At 32.8% G+C, this 15,287-nt stretch overlaps 2 protein-coding genes across 2 annotated transcripts; both read left to right on the forward strand.

Moving 5' to 3' along the window:
- Window positions 1-4,134: 4,134 nt before the first annotated feature.
- Window positions 4,135-4,482, forward strand: LOC145068250 (putative mitochondrial protein AtMg01250). Its single transcript, XM_079015207.1, has one exon. The coding sequence runs from the start codon at window positions 4,135-4,137 to the stop codon at window positions 4,480-4,482; it is 348 nt and encodes a 115-aa protein (XP_078871333.1).
- An 8,492-nt stretch (window positions 4,483-12,974) lies between these two features.
- Window positions 12,975-14,555, forward strand: LOC145067382 (two-component response regulator ARR7-like). Its single transcript, XM_079014535.1, has 5 exons — window positions 12,975-13,228; window positions 13,306-13,385; window positions 13,487-13,564; window positions 13,653-13,723; window positions 13,901-14,555. The coding sequence occupies exons 1-5, from the start codon at window positions 13,078-13,080 to the stop codon at window positions 14,379-14,381; spliced, it is 861 nt and encodes a 286-aa protein (XP_078870661.1). The 5' UTR covers window positions 12,975-13,077; the 3' UTR covers window positions 14,382-14,555.
- The last annotated feature ends 732 nt before the right edge of the window (window positions 14,556-15,287 follow it).

Below are 15,287 nucleotides of genomic sequence, written 5' to 3' on the forward strand. Positions count from 1 at the left end.
ATTTACTATGTGTAGTATGTAAGCAACATACAACATCACAAAGACTAAAATGCTCCGACTAGTTGTAACATATAATTCGTTAATTTCTTCAATTTCAATATATTAATCTAAAACAACTATAAAAAATTGATGAAAATAATTAATTTTCCAAACTTCATTTTCAATAAATCAAAATTTCATCTAATCATGTTTGTACTGACGTATTTTGAATTTAACATCTATACAATAAATTTAAAATAGTATCATAGTAGAACACTTATTTCATAAAATATCATGTTTTTGTTTGAAATATATGCTAATAAATGAGATGCAAAACAAATTGGTCATTTATATACCAATATCATGACCGACGTATATTCTATACAAAATGTTTTTCATGACATATGTCCCACAAATCAAAAAGAAACATTAATTCAAACTCTAGAGTAGATGAAAAATTTTCGGATAAAACTAAACGATGGAGTGGAAGGAAGTTCGAAGGAGAAGAGCAGCAGAGAAGGTTGATAGAGTGATAACCACGTTTTTTGTTACAAATGTTCCAAAGGAGGCCACAAAGAAGGAGATTAGTGACGCGTTTATTGGATTTGGTAGATTGACGGATGTATTCATGGGGTTGAGAAAAGGAAAAAATGGAAAATACTATGTATTCATCAGATTCACGGATGTGAAAAATGTAAAAGAGATGGAGAAAAGGCTTGACGGCACAATGGTTAGAGGGAGAAAACTAGAGGTGAATTTGGCGCTGCATAAGAGAAAAGAACCTCCGACCATGGCAAAGAACAATCCTACTGGGAGAAAAAACAACACCTTCACTATGAAAAATTCCCTACATGGGGTGTGGTGGAGGTCAAGGGATCATAGGACGTTTGTTGAAGTTGTTGACCAGAGAAAGAATATACACACTTCACCCCCGACGCCGCTCTCAATCTCCCCACATATTGTCCTACACAGAGACGCATAAAGTTGGTTAAGGAAGACATCACTCATTGGAGAGGCAATTTTGTTAGATCACTTGGGACACATGCCCAAGCTGCTATCACTCAGAAATGATATTTACATGGAAATCAAGTACGTGGGAGGGTTGAAAGTCCTGCTACAATTCAACGATTCTATCACAGCAAAGGAGTTCAGAGATAATAAGCAACGATGGCAAGAACACTTGAAGTGGGTTGACTAGGGAGATAATATAGATTGAAGGTTTGATAGGGTTGCATGGATCAGGATCATGGGTATTCCTCTACATCTTTGGGGGGAAAGTAATTTTGCAAAAATAACAAAAGGATATGGGACCACAATTGCACCATTCGACGAACCCCCTAACCGTGTTGACCTCTCCTGTGTAAAAATCGGCATTCTCACTTAAAGAAGGTTGAGAATAAATGAAGAAATATTTGTATCATTTGAAGGTGAACTTATAAAACTTGGTATTATAGAATTTGATGAATATTGGTTTCCTTTCAAATTCGACCCCAATGAAGATTACTATGAAAAAGAAGAACTAAGTGAAGACGGAGGCACTGATGAAGAAAATGATGACGAAGATGGAATCTCCGATACATGGATGCAGGAAGTCGACGGTGAAAAGGAGGAAGGAGAAATTAGTCCAGTCACCTAAGGCAAGGAATACTCAGCTGCATGGGTGGATCAAATTCAGGGTGAAAGGTCGTCGGCGGCGAGCAAAACCTCGGTTATGCCGGAGAAATCGACGGAGCTGATTAGAGAATTCCAAGAGACATCTGGGAGTCCACAAAGTTCGTTGGCAGTCCCTATGGGGTCATATGAATCGCCACCTCATAATCATACAGTAATAATTGGTAACATTACGTCCTCAACCCCCCAAAATCGAGAAGATATGACTAGGCCCGATAAAACAATTACTACTCCTCCTCCCATGGCCCATGCGAATATAATTAATAGGCTTCCCCATGGGTGTTTTGGGCCCTTCCCATCTCTTAACATTGATGGAGAACCATACACCCCAGTCCAAACTCAAGTCATCTCCGGGTCTTTAGGAAAACGAAAACGGTATGATGCTCTCGGGTCGAATTTTCCCCTTAATACAATTTCCCACATGGTAGACCTATCAGAACCAGACCCTTCTGTCTTGGCGCAGAAAGAAATGAACGCAATTGAAATTAACCATAACCCCTCAAGCATCGATCTGAATGAAAACCCTAAGAATATTTCAAATGGTGCATCTTCGTGCTCATCCGGATCTCTTTCTATGGAAGTGGATAAAATAGTCGAGATTGGTAAGGAACTTGGCTTCGAGATTGATGTGTCTAACCCGGTACTACTGGTAACAATGGGAGTAATTGGAGAGACAAACGACCCCTGATGAATTGTTTAAGTCTAAATATTAGGGGTATCGGAGAAGAGTATAAGGTCTCATGGGTGAGAAGGTTAACATCGAGATATCACACAACTTTCCTGGGTGTACAGGAAACACAGCTATCCGATGAAAATAGCATAGACGTAACTGGTTGTTGGTATAACGGAGATTTTGGATTTGCAGCAACACCATCCACCGGAAGATCAGGTGGATTACTCAGCATTTGGGACACCAAGCTATTCCAGGTAGAAGAAGTCATACAGGCGAGGCATTTCTTAATCATAATAGGTAAGTGGTCTGGTGTTCAAGATCAAATGATTTTTGCAAACGTATGTGGTTCTCATGATCCACAAAACAAAAAGAAGCTTTGGGAAGACTTAAGCCAGATTAAATCTGTCAAAACTGGGACCTGGATAATCTTCTGAGACTTTAATACCGTAAGGAAGGAAAGTGAAAGATATAATTCTTTTTTTAATTCTTCTGAAGCTTTCTGGTTTAATCAATTCATTGAAAAAGAATGTCTACACGATCTTAGAATGGGGGGACATAGATTCACCTACTTCTTCCAGACGGAGGTCAAGATGAGCAAACTAGACAGATTCTTAGTTTGCAATAATTTTCTATATCAATTCCCTTCTGTGTCAATCACAGCTGCTCCAAGTGAAATTTCAGATCATTGCCCAGTCATACTCCAGACCAGTAAAGCTGATTTTGAAAACCAACTTTTAGATTCTTCAACTCTTGGATGAAAAGAGACGGTTTTGAGCAGATTATTAAGGAAGCACAGGAGAAATTCAGGGGATATGGCAATCCGGATGCTTATCTGGCAGCCAAATTTCAATTCCTTAAAAATGAACTCAAGAAGTGGAAAGCAAGGGATCACCCTAAAGTTATGGAGGAATTGCTGAAGCTTAAGCACAGTTTACATGATCTAGATATAGTTGCTGAATCCAAATCGTTAACAGAATCGGAAATAGTAGAAAGGAGACTGGGATTTCAAAGGATAACGGAGCTTGAAAAATTGGCTGTTCTTGATTTAAAACAAAAGGCCAGATTAAGATGGACTGTTGATGGAGATGAGAATACTCGTTTTTTCCATGGGTATGTGAACAATAAGAAGAGCAAGAACTACATTCACGATTTGATTATCAATGGATCTTGGAACACAAATGTGGCAACAATTAAAAGGGAAGTATTTTCGTTCTATAAAAAAAAAGTTTGAAGAGCGGTGGCCTTCTAGACCAAGGCTTATCAGCAGTGAATTTAATAGGATATATCTTGCCTGTAGCTCTAGACTTCAGGATTCCTTCACACCTGAAGAAATCAAACAAGCTGTTTGGGCATGGGGAGGGGATAAGGCACCCGGCCCAGATGGTTTCACCTTTGATTTTATTAAAAAATATTGGGATGTATTGGCTGGAGATATTATGGAATTCGTTAGATATTTCGAGAAATACGGGAAGTTGGAGCGGGGGTGTAACTCGTCCTTCGTCACGCTTGTACCAAAAACAAAAGACCCATTGAACTTGGGAGACTACAAGCCAATTAGTCTAATTGGATGTCTATATAAGATAATTTCCAAGATCTTAGCTAATAGAATCAGCGGGGTGATTGGCATGAACATTGGAGATACCCAAACTGCATTCGTAAAGGGACGTAACATTCTTGATGGACCACTAATTGTAAATGTGATATGTGCTTGGGCCAAGAAGGTGAAAAAATAGGTACTATTGTTCAAGGTGGATCTAGAAAAATCCTTCGACTCTGTTAATTGGGAGTACCTCGAATCGATCCTTGTTCAAATGGGGTATGGAGATAAATGGCGTATGTGGATTAAGGGGTGTCTTCAATCAGCTAGACTTTCAGTTCTTATAAATGGGTCTCCAACTGCAGAATTTGGAATGGAAAAAGGCATGAGGCAGGGTGACCCGCTGTCACCATTCCTTTTTATAATCGCTATGGAGGGACTCAACATCGCGGTGAAAGCGGCTTGCCAGAAAGATCTTTTCCATGGAATAAAAATTCCACATTCAGAAATTTCATTCTCTCACCTGTTCTATGCCGATGATGCTATTTTCGTGGGAGAGTGGAGTCAAAGCAACATTAAGAACTTAGCAAGGGGTATTAAGATGTTTTCAGGTGGCGTCTAGGTTGAAGGTCAACTTCAACAAGTCTACGGTTTTTGGTGTCGGAGTTGACAGGTTGGAGGTATCTCGTTGGGCGGCACCTTTGGGTTGTCAGCCATCTTCGCTGACCTTCTCATACCTGGGGGTCCCAGTAGGCGCAAATATGAAGTTAAAGAAACACTAGAAGCCCATAATTGATCGTTTTTATGCAAAACTCTCGCCTTGGAAATAGAAAGTGCTTTCCTTTGGAGGAAGATTAACCTTAGCCAAAGCGGTACTTGGCAGCTTACCATTGTATTATTTCTCTCTATTTGTGGCTCCAGCGGGAGTTATTGACACTCTTGAAAAAATTCGTAGACAATTCTTATGGGGTGGGAGTGATAACAAACGAAAAATAGCTTGGGTATCGTGGGGAAAGGTCGTTACTTCAAAGGCGAAAGGGGGACTTGGCCTTGGCTCACTCAAGGCCTTTAACATATCATTGATTGTCAAATGATGGTGGGCATTAAAAGCAAACAAAACAGCCTTATGGAGCCGTGTAATTATGGGAATTCATAATTTGCATAACAAACCCACTAACATTTTATCAAAAAGAACTATTCCAGGTGTGTGGAAAAACAATTTGGAAGTGATGACTGGCCTAACTAAGGTGGGGACAAATTTTCATGACATTTTAAAGAAACAGGTGAAGAATGGTAACGACACCCTCTTCTGGTTGGACAGTTGGTGCGATAGTGAGTCATTAAAAGACAAGTTCCCAGAACTTTATCAGCTTGAAAGACATAAGACTTGCAGGGTTAGTCAAAGAGTACAAGCAGAGGGTCACACATGGGAATGGAGATTAACCCCTACATCTGCTGATCAAATTCATAGTCTTAGGATGATATATGATGTCATTGGAGAACACCAGCCAACCCCAAAACCTGATACATGGAACTGTCCCTTATCGAAGGATGGTACGTTTCACGTAGAGGTGATCAGACTCAAGATTGATAATGTAGAACCGTTGAACAACGAAGTAATCATCCCTTGGATCCATGATATTCCCTTAAAGGTCAATACTTTTATTTGGAAAGCTAATCTAGGACGTATCCCAACAAATGTGGCGTTAAAGAAGAGAGGAGTCACAGTATTACACTCAACATGCTCCTAATGCCATCTCGAGGACGAAGATTCAGAGCACGTTCTGTTTCGTTGCCCAACGGCGAGCACAGTATGGGACCTGATGTTTAAATGGTGCGATATTCCGAATCCACAATTCCAAACCATCGGAGAACTCATCAGATTTGTAAAAACTTGGGGGAGATGTCAGAGAAGGAGAAACAATCTAATTAGTGTTTGTTATGGTGCCATATGGTTAATATGGAAAAAGAGATGTGACTGGGTGTTTAGGAGCATTCGATCTACCCCCTTCCAGATTATAGATAATGTTAAGTCTCTTGTCCTCGTTTGGCTTAGACACAGGAGAATCAATTGTCAGTATAGTTGGGCTGATTGGTGTACTTGCCCGCTGAAATGTTTGTAATCCAAAATCAATTGTAATTCCTTTTTTTGGGCCCGCCTAGTACATTGCTAGTCGGTCGTCCCTTATAATATTTGTCAGTTAAAAAAAACGTAAAGAAATAATTATTAATATAAAATATAAGACGAAAACACATGCACACCCAACAAAATACAATGCACCAAGGTTGCTAAAATCATGATATTGATCATAAGGTCGTACAATCCTTTTTGTTTCCATCTAAATAAAGAGATCCCAACATATTTTGGGTAGGATCAAATGTAGGTTCATAAATATTTAAGAACGTTGTTATATATATATATATATATATATATATATATATATATATATATATATATATATATATATATATATATATATATATATAGGTTTAGGTTATTCTATTCAAAGTAATTATTGTGTTATTGTATTCATAACTGTGGGCCAATCATTTTACTTATGTTAAAAAAGTGATTAATAAATATTATTTAATTAAAAATAATCAAAAAAATACTATCTAATTTAACTAGAATGGTATTTTAGTCAATTAATATATATTTAATAAAGGAAATTTGCATATTTTAAGGGATTATAAATTCTATTAATTTTAAAAATCTGATTTTATGAATTATAAGGTTTTTAATTCGGAAATTCTGATAGAATATGTTTGAGTATGTTCAAAAATAAAAATATTCTAGAACGATAAAATAATAAAAATATATTCTTGAACATATTTCTTGTAGAATAACATATTCCTAAACCAGCAATTGAAGAATTAAAACAAAAATTATATTAATTCTTATAGAATACATGTAACAATTGTCAAGAATTACATTTATTGTTAAATAATAAAACTAAAAAACTTTCAAATCGAGAAAAAAAGCATCAAAATCTAACAAATAACACTAATTCATTCTAAAAGAATAATGTTGCTAAGAGACGTTGTTCAAATTTCGTGGTTTGTTCTTCAAGCATCGGGTTCTGTGGAAACAAATCCAATGAATAAATTAGTGAGAACATATTCATAATCCATTCCAACATAATTGGAATTCATGATTCCATTCTGATAGAATTGGAATTCATTTACCAATAATTATATTAATTGGTCGCATTCTAACAGAATACGTTCATGATTATTATAAAAAAACATTCTTTTCTTATAGAATATTATAAACGAAGAAATATCATCCAGTTGAAACATTTGAGCGAGCGTTTGGTGTGCATCAAAACAACTTTCAATTTCCTGTAAAAATTAGACAATCATAACAAATTCCAAATTCACCAAAAATATTACACCTTGAAAGAATTAGAAAATAAACCTAAACAAATCCATTTTTTTTTTGATTTCTGTCAAACAATCAACCCAAACATCCATTCTATATATTGAAATCAAATCAAATTAAAAAAACCCCATTTGAAGATTAAACCTCATTGTTTTAACATTGTTCCATAACCTAAGATAGCACCTTCAAACTATTACAGAGTTGAACAAACAAAACACCTTCAAATTGTTCCAGTTATCATATAAGCATCTTAAGAATAAGATCTAGGTTCAATTGAAAACTGAAACACAAACACATATACAAGCAAAGTGCTACATAACAGAAAATTTGGGGTTTGAAATTCAAACTCACGTAATGAACAAAAATTGTTATAGAATATAACTCCTCCGTATTTCAGTTCTATCTTTTATTTACAAATAATGTGTGGTCTTTTTATTGTTTGTGTGTAAACTGAAAGCCCCCTTTTGTTTTATTATTAGCATTAATACACATCTCATGAAATCTGAAGTGAGAACATAGATGAGAGAGAAAGAACAACAATATCAAGAAGAGGAAGCAAACTATGACTTAGGTCACTTCCTCCGTTCCATTTTCCTTTGAATTGAAGATCTGCAATGCATACAGAACCTATTGGAAGCTGAAAGAAGTTGTTGCATAAACTCTAAAAGATTCACATTTCGTTCTATTTTAGAGTTGTTTTATGAATCTGTTATGCATCAATTGATAGAACAACAAAGAAATATAACAGAAACCAGGGAAAAGAAAAAAGAGTGAAAGCTAGTAAAAAAAATAGACATTAGGGAGGACTCGACAACAGGAAAAATCGGACAAAAACGAACCTTACCTGTTGAGTGCGATGGTCTCCGACAGGTGGTTCACAGGGGAGAATATTGGCTAACGGCGGTGAGGGCTTGCTTGAGAGGCAACGACCGAGAGAAGCGGAGGCGTAGGTTTGCGTCGCTCTATGAGTTTGTTATGCATCCCTTTTCCTCCTTTGCACCCTATCGACGGAGAAGCAAGAACGCAGCCTCGTTGCTCCTTCCCATCTACCTCTTTGGCCTCGTCAGTCCCCTGAGATACCCTCTTCGCCATCGATCAGAAAGAAATGGATTAGCTACCTGCGAGATTCCTAATGATGGGATCGGTCGGAGGTGAGGGAACGAGATTTAAACCGTATAGATTAGGTAAAAAGTCAATACCATGATTATAAGGATTATTTTTGGAAGTTATTAAACAAATTTGTAAATTATCCACATTTATGCATACAGTAACACAATAATTACTTTAAATATCTGAACTTATATATATATATATATATATATATATATATATATATATATATATATATATATATATATATATATATATAAACAATGAACCTTTTTAAATCATAGAATCAACGAACCATTATATTTTTAAGTTTTAGAACTTATTCTTTATCGAAAAAAATCTAAAAATATCTAAATTCGTAACTTTTTATCCTCTTTCCATTTATATAAAATTCGATTTTTTTTTGTCTATTCAATTAACACCGTGAATCCGCACTGTGTAGATTCAAAGTATGAATCTGAACAGATAAAAAAAAAGTAAAGAAAAAAATTATCGAATTTGATATCAATGGAAAAACGATAAAACTATGAATTTCTATATTTTCTACTATATATATATATATATATATATATATATATATATATATATATATATATATATATATGATCCGGTTCTGGTGATGACTCAAAAAATGGTGACGATTGGAAGGACAATTCTCCACCACCTATTTCGTCAATGACACAAACGTTAAACCCAAATACTTGGTCGTGGTGCGTTCGCATGCGAACCATGTCCGTGGTAACTAATATGGACCCGATGATTTAATCACGTGTGATGAACGTCAATGGAACGTCATTTTAGTGAGTTTTATTATTTATTTTCCTTTTTTTTTTTAACTTTTTTAATTTTTTGTTAAAAAAATTTAAGACAAAATTTAAATAGATATATGCTCAGTTTTAACATTTTTAATTTTTTGTATTTTTTTTTGGTTTATATATATATATATATATATATATATATATATATATATATATATATATATATATATACACTACATACTTGCAGGTACTAGTGTTTTCCTTTATTTTTGTTTTAAATTTTGGTTTTTTTATATTTTTGATTTTTTAAACTAAATATCGGTTTGAGTTTTTTATGTTTAACAATTATAAAGTTTTTAATAAGAAGAATATGAAGAATCATAATATTTTCCGTTAATACTTTTTTGAATCATATTGTTTTGTGGATCATAAAATTTTGAATCTAATTATTTTGAATCAAATCATTTTTGAATCATATGTTTTTAGATCAATAATATATTCAATTAAATATAGTTTTTGTTCAAAAAATATTATGAATCATTATATATTTTGAATCATTTAATTTTAAATTATAAAAGCTATAATTATGAATTATAAAATATTTGAGTTTAAATATTTTTGGATCATAACAAATTAAACATCATAAAGAAGTTGAATCAAAAGTGTTTTATGAATCATAAATATTTTGGATCATATTATGTTCAATATTTTATTAAAAATAATGATATTTCTTAAAACTATAAATAAATATTTCAAAAAAATTATTTTTGAAAAAATATTTTTACAAAGTCACTAGTATATATTAAGTAGACGTATCCCTTAAATTTTTATGATTTTTGGGGATATTTTTCTGGGTTTTTTTTATAAAAAGAAATATTTTTTTTTTCAAATTTTTATGATCATGCTTATCGTAGAGAATTAAATTTTAAGAATTTTGGATTTTCAGATTTTCTTTTTTCTAAAGCTAAAAAATTTATGGGAAAAAAACGAAGTGAGTCAGAAGAAAAAATCTATCAAATAAAGGCTTGACATGTGGCAGTGAGAGTATACAAAAAACTTTTATTTAACCGTCAAACTTAAAAGTTATGGATGACCATTGGATAGTGGTTAATATTGGTTTTGGTTAATGGTTTTAGTCGCTTAATGGTTATGGTTAATGATTAATATCATAACGGTCAAAGATGACATAAAAATAAAAATATTTTTCTATAAAAATTGATAAACGTAAAGTCCATTGTTATAAAAAGTGAATGGTTGTGTATATATAATTGTATTCATAGAAAATTACTTATATTTATCTAATTCCAAATAATTACTCTTTAAATTTTGAATTTCTAATATAATTACATACCATATATTTAATATTATATTATATTAAAAATATTTATTAATATTATTGGTTCGGTTTTAGATGAAAACCATAACCGAATCATATGTATTCGGTTTTAAATGGTTCGGTTATATCGATTAATTTGGTTATGTTTTGATTTTTCGGTTAATATACTCACCCCTACCAAAACGGCTAACGTTTCTTATCGATCGGATTGTACATACAATGAAAAGAAACAAAGCTATAAATAGAAAACAATTAAGGCAAACATATCTACGAAGAAAGCACATAACTTAAAAGGCTAAAAAAACAGTATAAATACATGCTAACAATGTAAACATATATGACACCTTCAATCGGTTACCCGATAATTAGGCAAGATGCTTTTTGTAAATATAATAACGTAGTATCTAAAAAAGTTTTCAACATAAGTATAATTATTAAAAATTATATTGGTATTAGGATGAATTATACCCGAACATTCAATAATAATCATGTAGTCGTCACTTTCATGTAAGTGCACTTCAATGCATGTTTTCTTTTAAAAAACAACCATGCCCTTATTTCAAGCTTTCACGACATTTGTAACCACAATTCTAAAATGTTCAAGATTCACATATAACGCGTGACAAAATTATATTAAAATGTAACAAATGAAGTAGAGAATAACATATATTCTTAACAACTCTGATTTGACACGATTTATAATACGATTTATAATAAAAATAGAAAAACCATAAAACATTATATTTTTAACAAATTCCGATTTAACATGATTTATAATGAAAATAGAGAAACCATAAAGCATAAGAATTTTAAAATTATGGGTTGCTTGTAAACTCTATAACTACACTTGAATAAAAAAAACACATATGTTTAAAGTTTATTTCCAGACTACAATATTATTTTTTTTCATCAAAATGATGCAATATTTTTACAAATTGTTATTCAGATTTAAAATAATTCACCATTATTTACACCACATATAATATTTTGTATATATTTTTTCTAATTTTAAATATCTTCAAAAATACCTCTTATATTTAATGGATTATTATAAATTTATCTTATATTTTATGTTATTATAACTGTATAAATATATTAAAAACAAAGTGTTGTGTTTGATGGCGAATGTGCTAATCCATAAATATATTATTAACTAAACGAGGTCAGGAATTTGTATTTGTGCACAACTATTAGTTCATGTGTGCACAAAACCAAAGTGTATATATACACACTCTGTATATGTATGTTTTTTACGAATATATTTATATACGTACTTTAAGTTAGCAGAAAATATTTTATTCACGTTTTCTTGACACTATAAGTTCTCAAAAATTTCAACTAAGCAATCTATTTCTTTAGCGTAAAAATTACAATTCCAATCCATTTACTTATTATTTAATTTATATTTATATTTTCTCAGATAATGTGTCAAGTTCTTAAAAAATGTTATATTTTTTAGTAAAATTATGTTTGACGAGCTACAATTAGCTGACTGATAACCCAATTTATTTTTTGAATTTTCTTTTTTATGTTATTATGTTTGGTAAGCTCATAGTTTATAAGCTAACTTTATAAAAACCATTTAGACTAATTTTTTATGAGTTTTTTTTTATTATTATTATTTCTAAATGTACCTTTTAATTATTTATAGAAACACATTCTTGTAAAATTTCTTTCTATATATTTCAGTTAGTTTTAACAAACGTTATTTTTTATCAACTAACTTTTCAACGATCAGTTAGGTTTTTAGTTAGGCTGTGTTTGGCACGCCACAGCTAGCTTATTTTTCGAGCTTTTTTATGTTGTCGTGTTTGGTAAGCTAAAAAGTAGCTGATAAGCTAGCTTTTTGAAAAGTTACTTAGACTAGCTTTTTAGGAGTTTTTTTAAAATTTTCCAAATGCGCCCCTTAATGAATTATAGAAACACATATTCTTACATGTCCTTTTATGTAATTTTATATATTTCAGCTAACTTTTCAGCTAGTTTTACCAAACATTATTTTTTATCAGCTAGTTTTTCAGCTATCAGCTACCTTTTTATTTAACAGCTAGCTTTTCAGCCATCAGTTAGCTTTTCAGCTAACAGCTAGCTTTACAGCTAGTCCGCCAAACATAACCTTAGTACGTCAAATATAGTCAAAAATAAGTTATATAACTTGATAAATTGTTTTGATTTAAAAAGGTAAATCACTTTTACAATTCTTATAATAATATTTTACTATTACTTCATAAAAATTAAAGACACCTAATCAAGCTCATCCCATACCAAAATTACATGATTTGATCCTAACCCATTGTGATTTCACATAAAAAGGGGGAAAATATATTGGAAGAGAGAGAAGATTTGATTTCATTTCATTTCATTTGATATATTGATGAAGTCAAGAACACACACATGTGGGGGTAGAGAAGAAAAAGTGAAAAAAAAATAACAAAAAATCAAAGGGGTCACCACCAAAGTGGATTTCAGAATCTCAGCGTATTTTCTTAAAAAATTAAAGTAGATTTCATCAGATTTTCATGATCTTCTACAATGTCATCATCTCGTTGATGGAGACGTGGCTCTCTGTCGTCTCCATTTATATATCAAAAATTCCTTTCTCAAATCCTTATCCCACCAATTCCTCCACTCATGGCAAGAAACGCTTTGTTTTCAAGACGATGGAGGTCATCATCCGAGACCACCACCACCGAATTTGATGATGTTCATGTTCTTGCTGTTGATGATAGCCTCGTTGATCGGAAAGTCATTGAACGTTTACTTAAAATCACCTCATGTAAAGGTAGATTTCATTTCTCTCGTATTCTGTTTTTCCGCCGGAGAAATGATCGGCTGACGGAGTTTTTAAAATTGTGACAGTCACGGCGGTGGAAAGCGGTTGGAGAGCTTTACAATACTTAGGCCTTGATCAGGAGAAATCTTCGTCCGATTTCGTCAATGTGAGATTATTTCTCATATCGTTTTCGATTTTGAAGGTTGAAATTTCCATAGATCTAAAATAAGTAAATAACACTTGAGTTCTTTCCACAAATTTGTTCAGGAATTGAAAGTGGATCTGATAATCACTGATTACTGTATGCCTGGAATGACTGGTTACGAATTGCTCAAAAAAATCAAGGTTCGTAATCCCTAATTCGTTACATTCTCGTTTCAATTGTTCTACATTCATGTTCTTATTTTCTTCTTCCGATTGTTTGGTGATTCAGGGTTCAGCAACTTTCCGAGAGGTGCCAGTAGTGATCATGTCGTCAGAAAACGTCGTAGCACGGATTGACAGGTATTGTTTTTCTCCATTTCTAGTAAACGACAACTATTCATGGAAGATCATTTAATCAGTTGTTACTTCATTCAATTGCTATCATATTCGTCTTCCCCTTCATCAGTTGATTGAAGTAGTTTTTAATCGTGAATTTTGAATCCGAAAATTTGAATTGACAAATGTCATCATTTTCAGGTGTTTGGAAGAAGGTGCGGAGGATTTCATTGTAAAGCCTGTAAAACTTTCCGACGTCAAACGATTGAAAGATTACATGTTTGGTGAAAACCGAGGAACAATCCCTACAAATGACATCAACAACAAAGAAGAAAAAGGAAGTCTCAACAAAAGAAAACTTCAACAAATGTCCGAAACTTCCCCTTCCCCTTCGCCTTCCCCTTCACCTTCACCATCACCATCGCCATCGCCATCGCCGTCGCCGCCAACGGTGTCTCCGTCCGCCTCGCCATCGCCGGCGACGGTGTCACCTGTAACATCCCCATCTCCGCCGATGGTCTCTCCCTCAACTTCCCCATCTCCGCCACAATCTCCGTCGACATCATCATCATCATCAACGCCTCCGAGGTCGCCACCCTTTTCTCCGTCACAACTAGAGTCCCCAACAATGCGGCTTAAGGTGACCAACTCCGATCACTACGATCACTCCGATCAAGCCTAATATTTTTCAATTTTTCCCTTTTGATAATTTCATCTTTTATTAATTTACATCATAGACAAGTAAGGCAAGTACTTGTACATTTAAAAGTTGTTTTTTTTTTTTTTTTTTTTTTTTTTTCTCCTATGGCTTCTCCACTTCTTCTTCAATGAATTTACAGATATTACAATTTTGATATGATTCTAAATTTCTAATGTATTTCTCTCTTTTCCTTTTTTACAAAAAAATAATTAATTTTTAGGGTAAATAAATTATGAATCAGGGTAAGAAAGTTTTGTAACAAACATGTAAAATGACGATTTTACCCCTGCCGGATGTGAAAATATTTCTTAATTTTATAAATATACACAATTGAAATATTTTCTCAAATTAGATTGAATAACTATTGATTTTTAGAAGAATAGTTATTGTTGAGCTAATTTCCTAAACAAGTATGGTTGAAAATTGATGGAATTTTACTTGTTTTTGGTTTTGTAAAAGTGGGTTGTTTTTATTTCTTTTAAGCTTTTGGTTGACAATATGATTGTTATTATTTAATAATAAAAAAATGAAAGAAAGGAAAAAAGATGAGTGGAAACAACTCAACAAGATTTAAAGGAAGGAAATTAATAATTGAGAATTGATTTGATGAAGATATGGTTTTATTTCATGTCCCAATCTTGTCTGGTAAGAAGGAATATTTTTTGATTTGGCAAGAGGGAGAGAGAGAGAGAGAAAGAGTGTGTATATGTTTGGCCAACTTTCCATGATTTGATTTGTTTCTCTCTTTCCTTTGATCTTATTTCCAAAACAAAATGTTTTTTTAATTGTATAAAAAGATTAAATTTTCAGCCAACTTTTTATAAGATTTATACCTTTTCATTTTAGGGAATTTTTTGTTTTTCTTTTCTTGAAATCGTATGATGATTG

This window comes from Lactuca serriola, chromosome 8, assembly GCF_051521515.1.
Source record: "Lactuca serriola cultivar US96UC23 chromosome 8, Lser_US96UC23_V15, whole genome shotgun sequence".
NCBI classification, from domain to species: domain Eukaryota; kingdom Viridiplantae; phylum Streptophyta; class Magnoliopsida; order Asterales; family Asteraceae; genus Lactuca; species Lactuca serriola.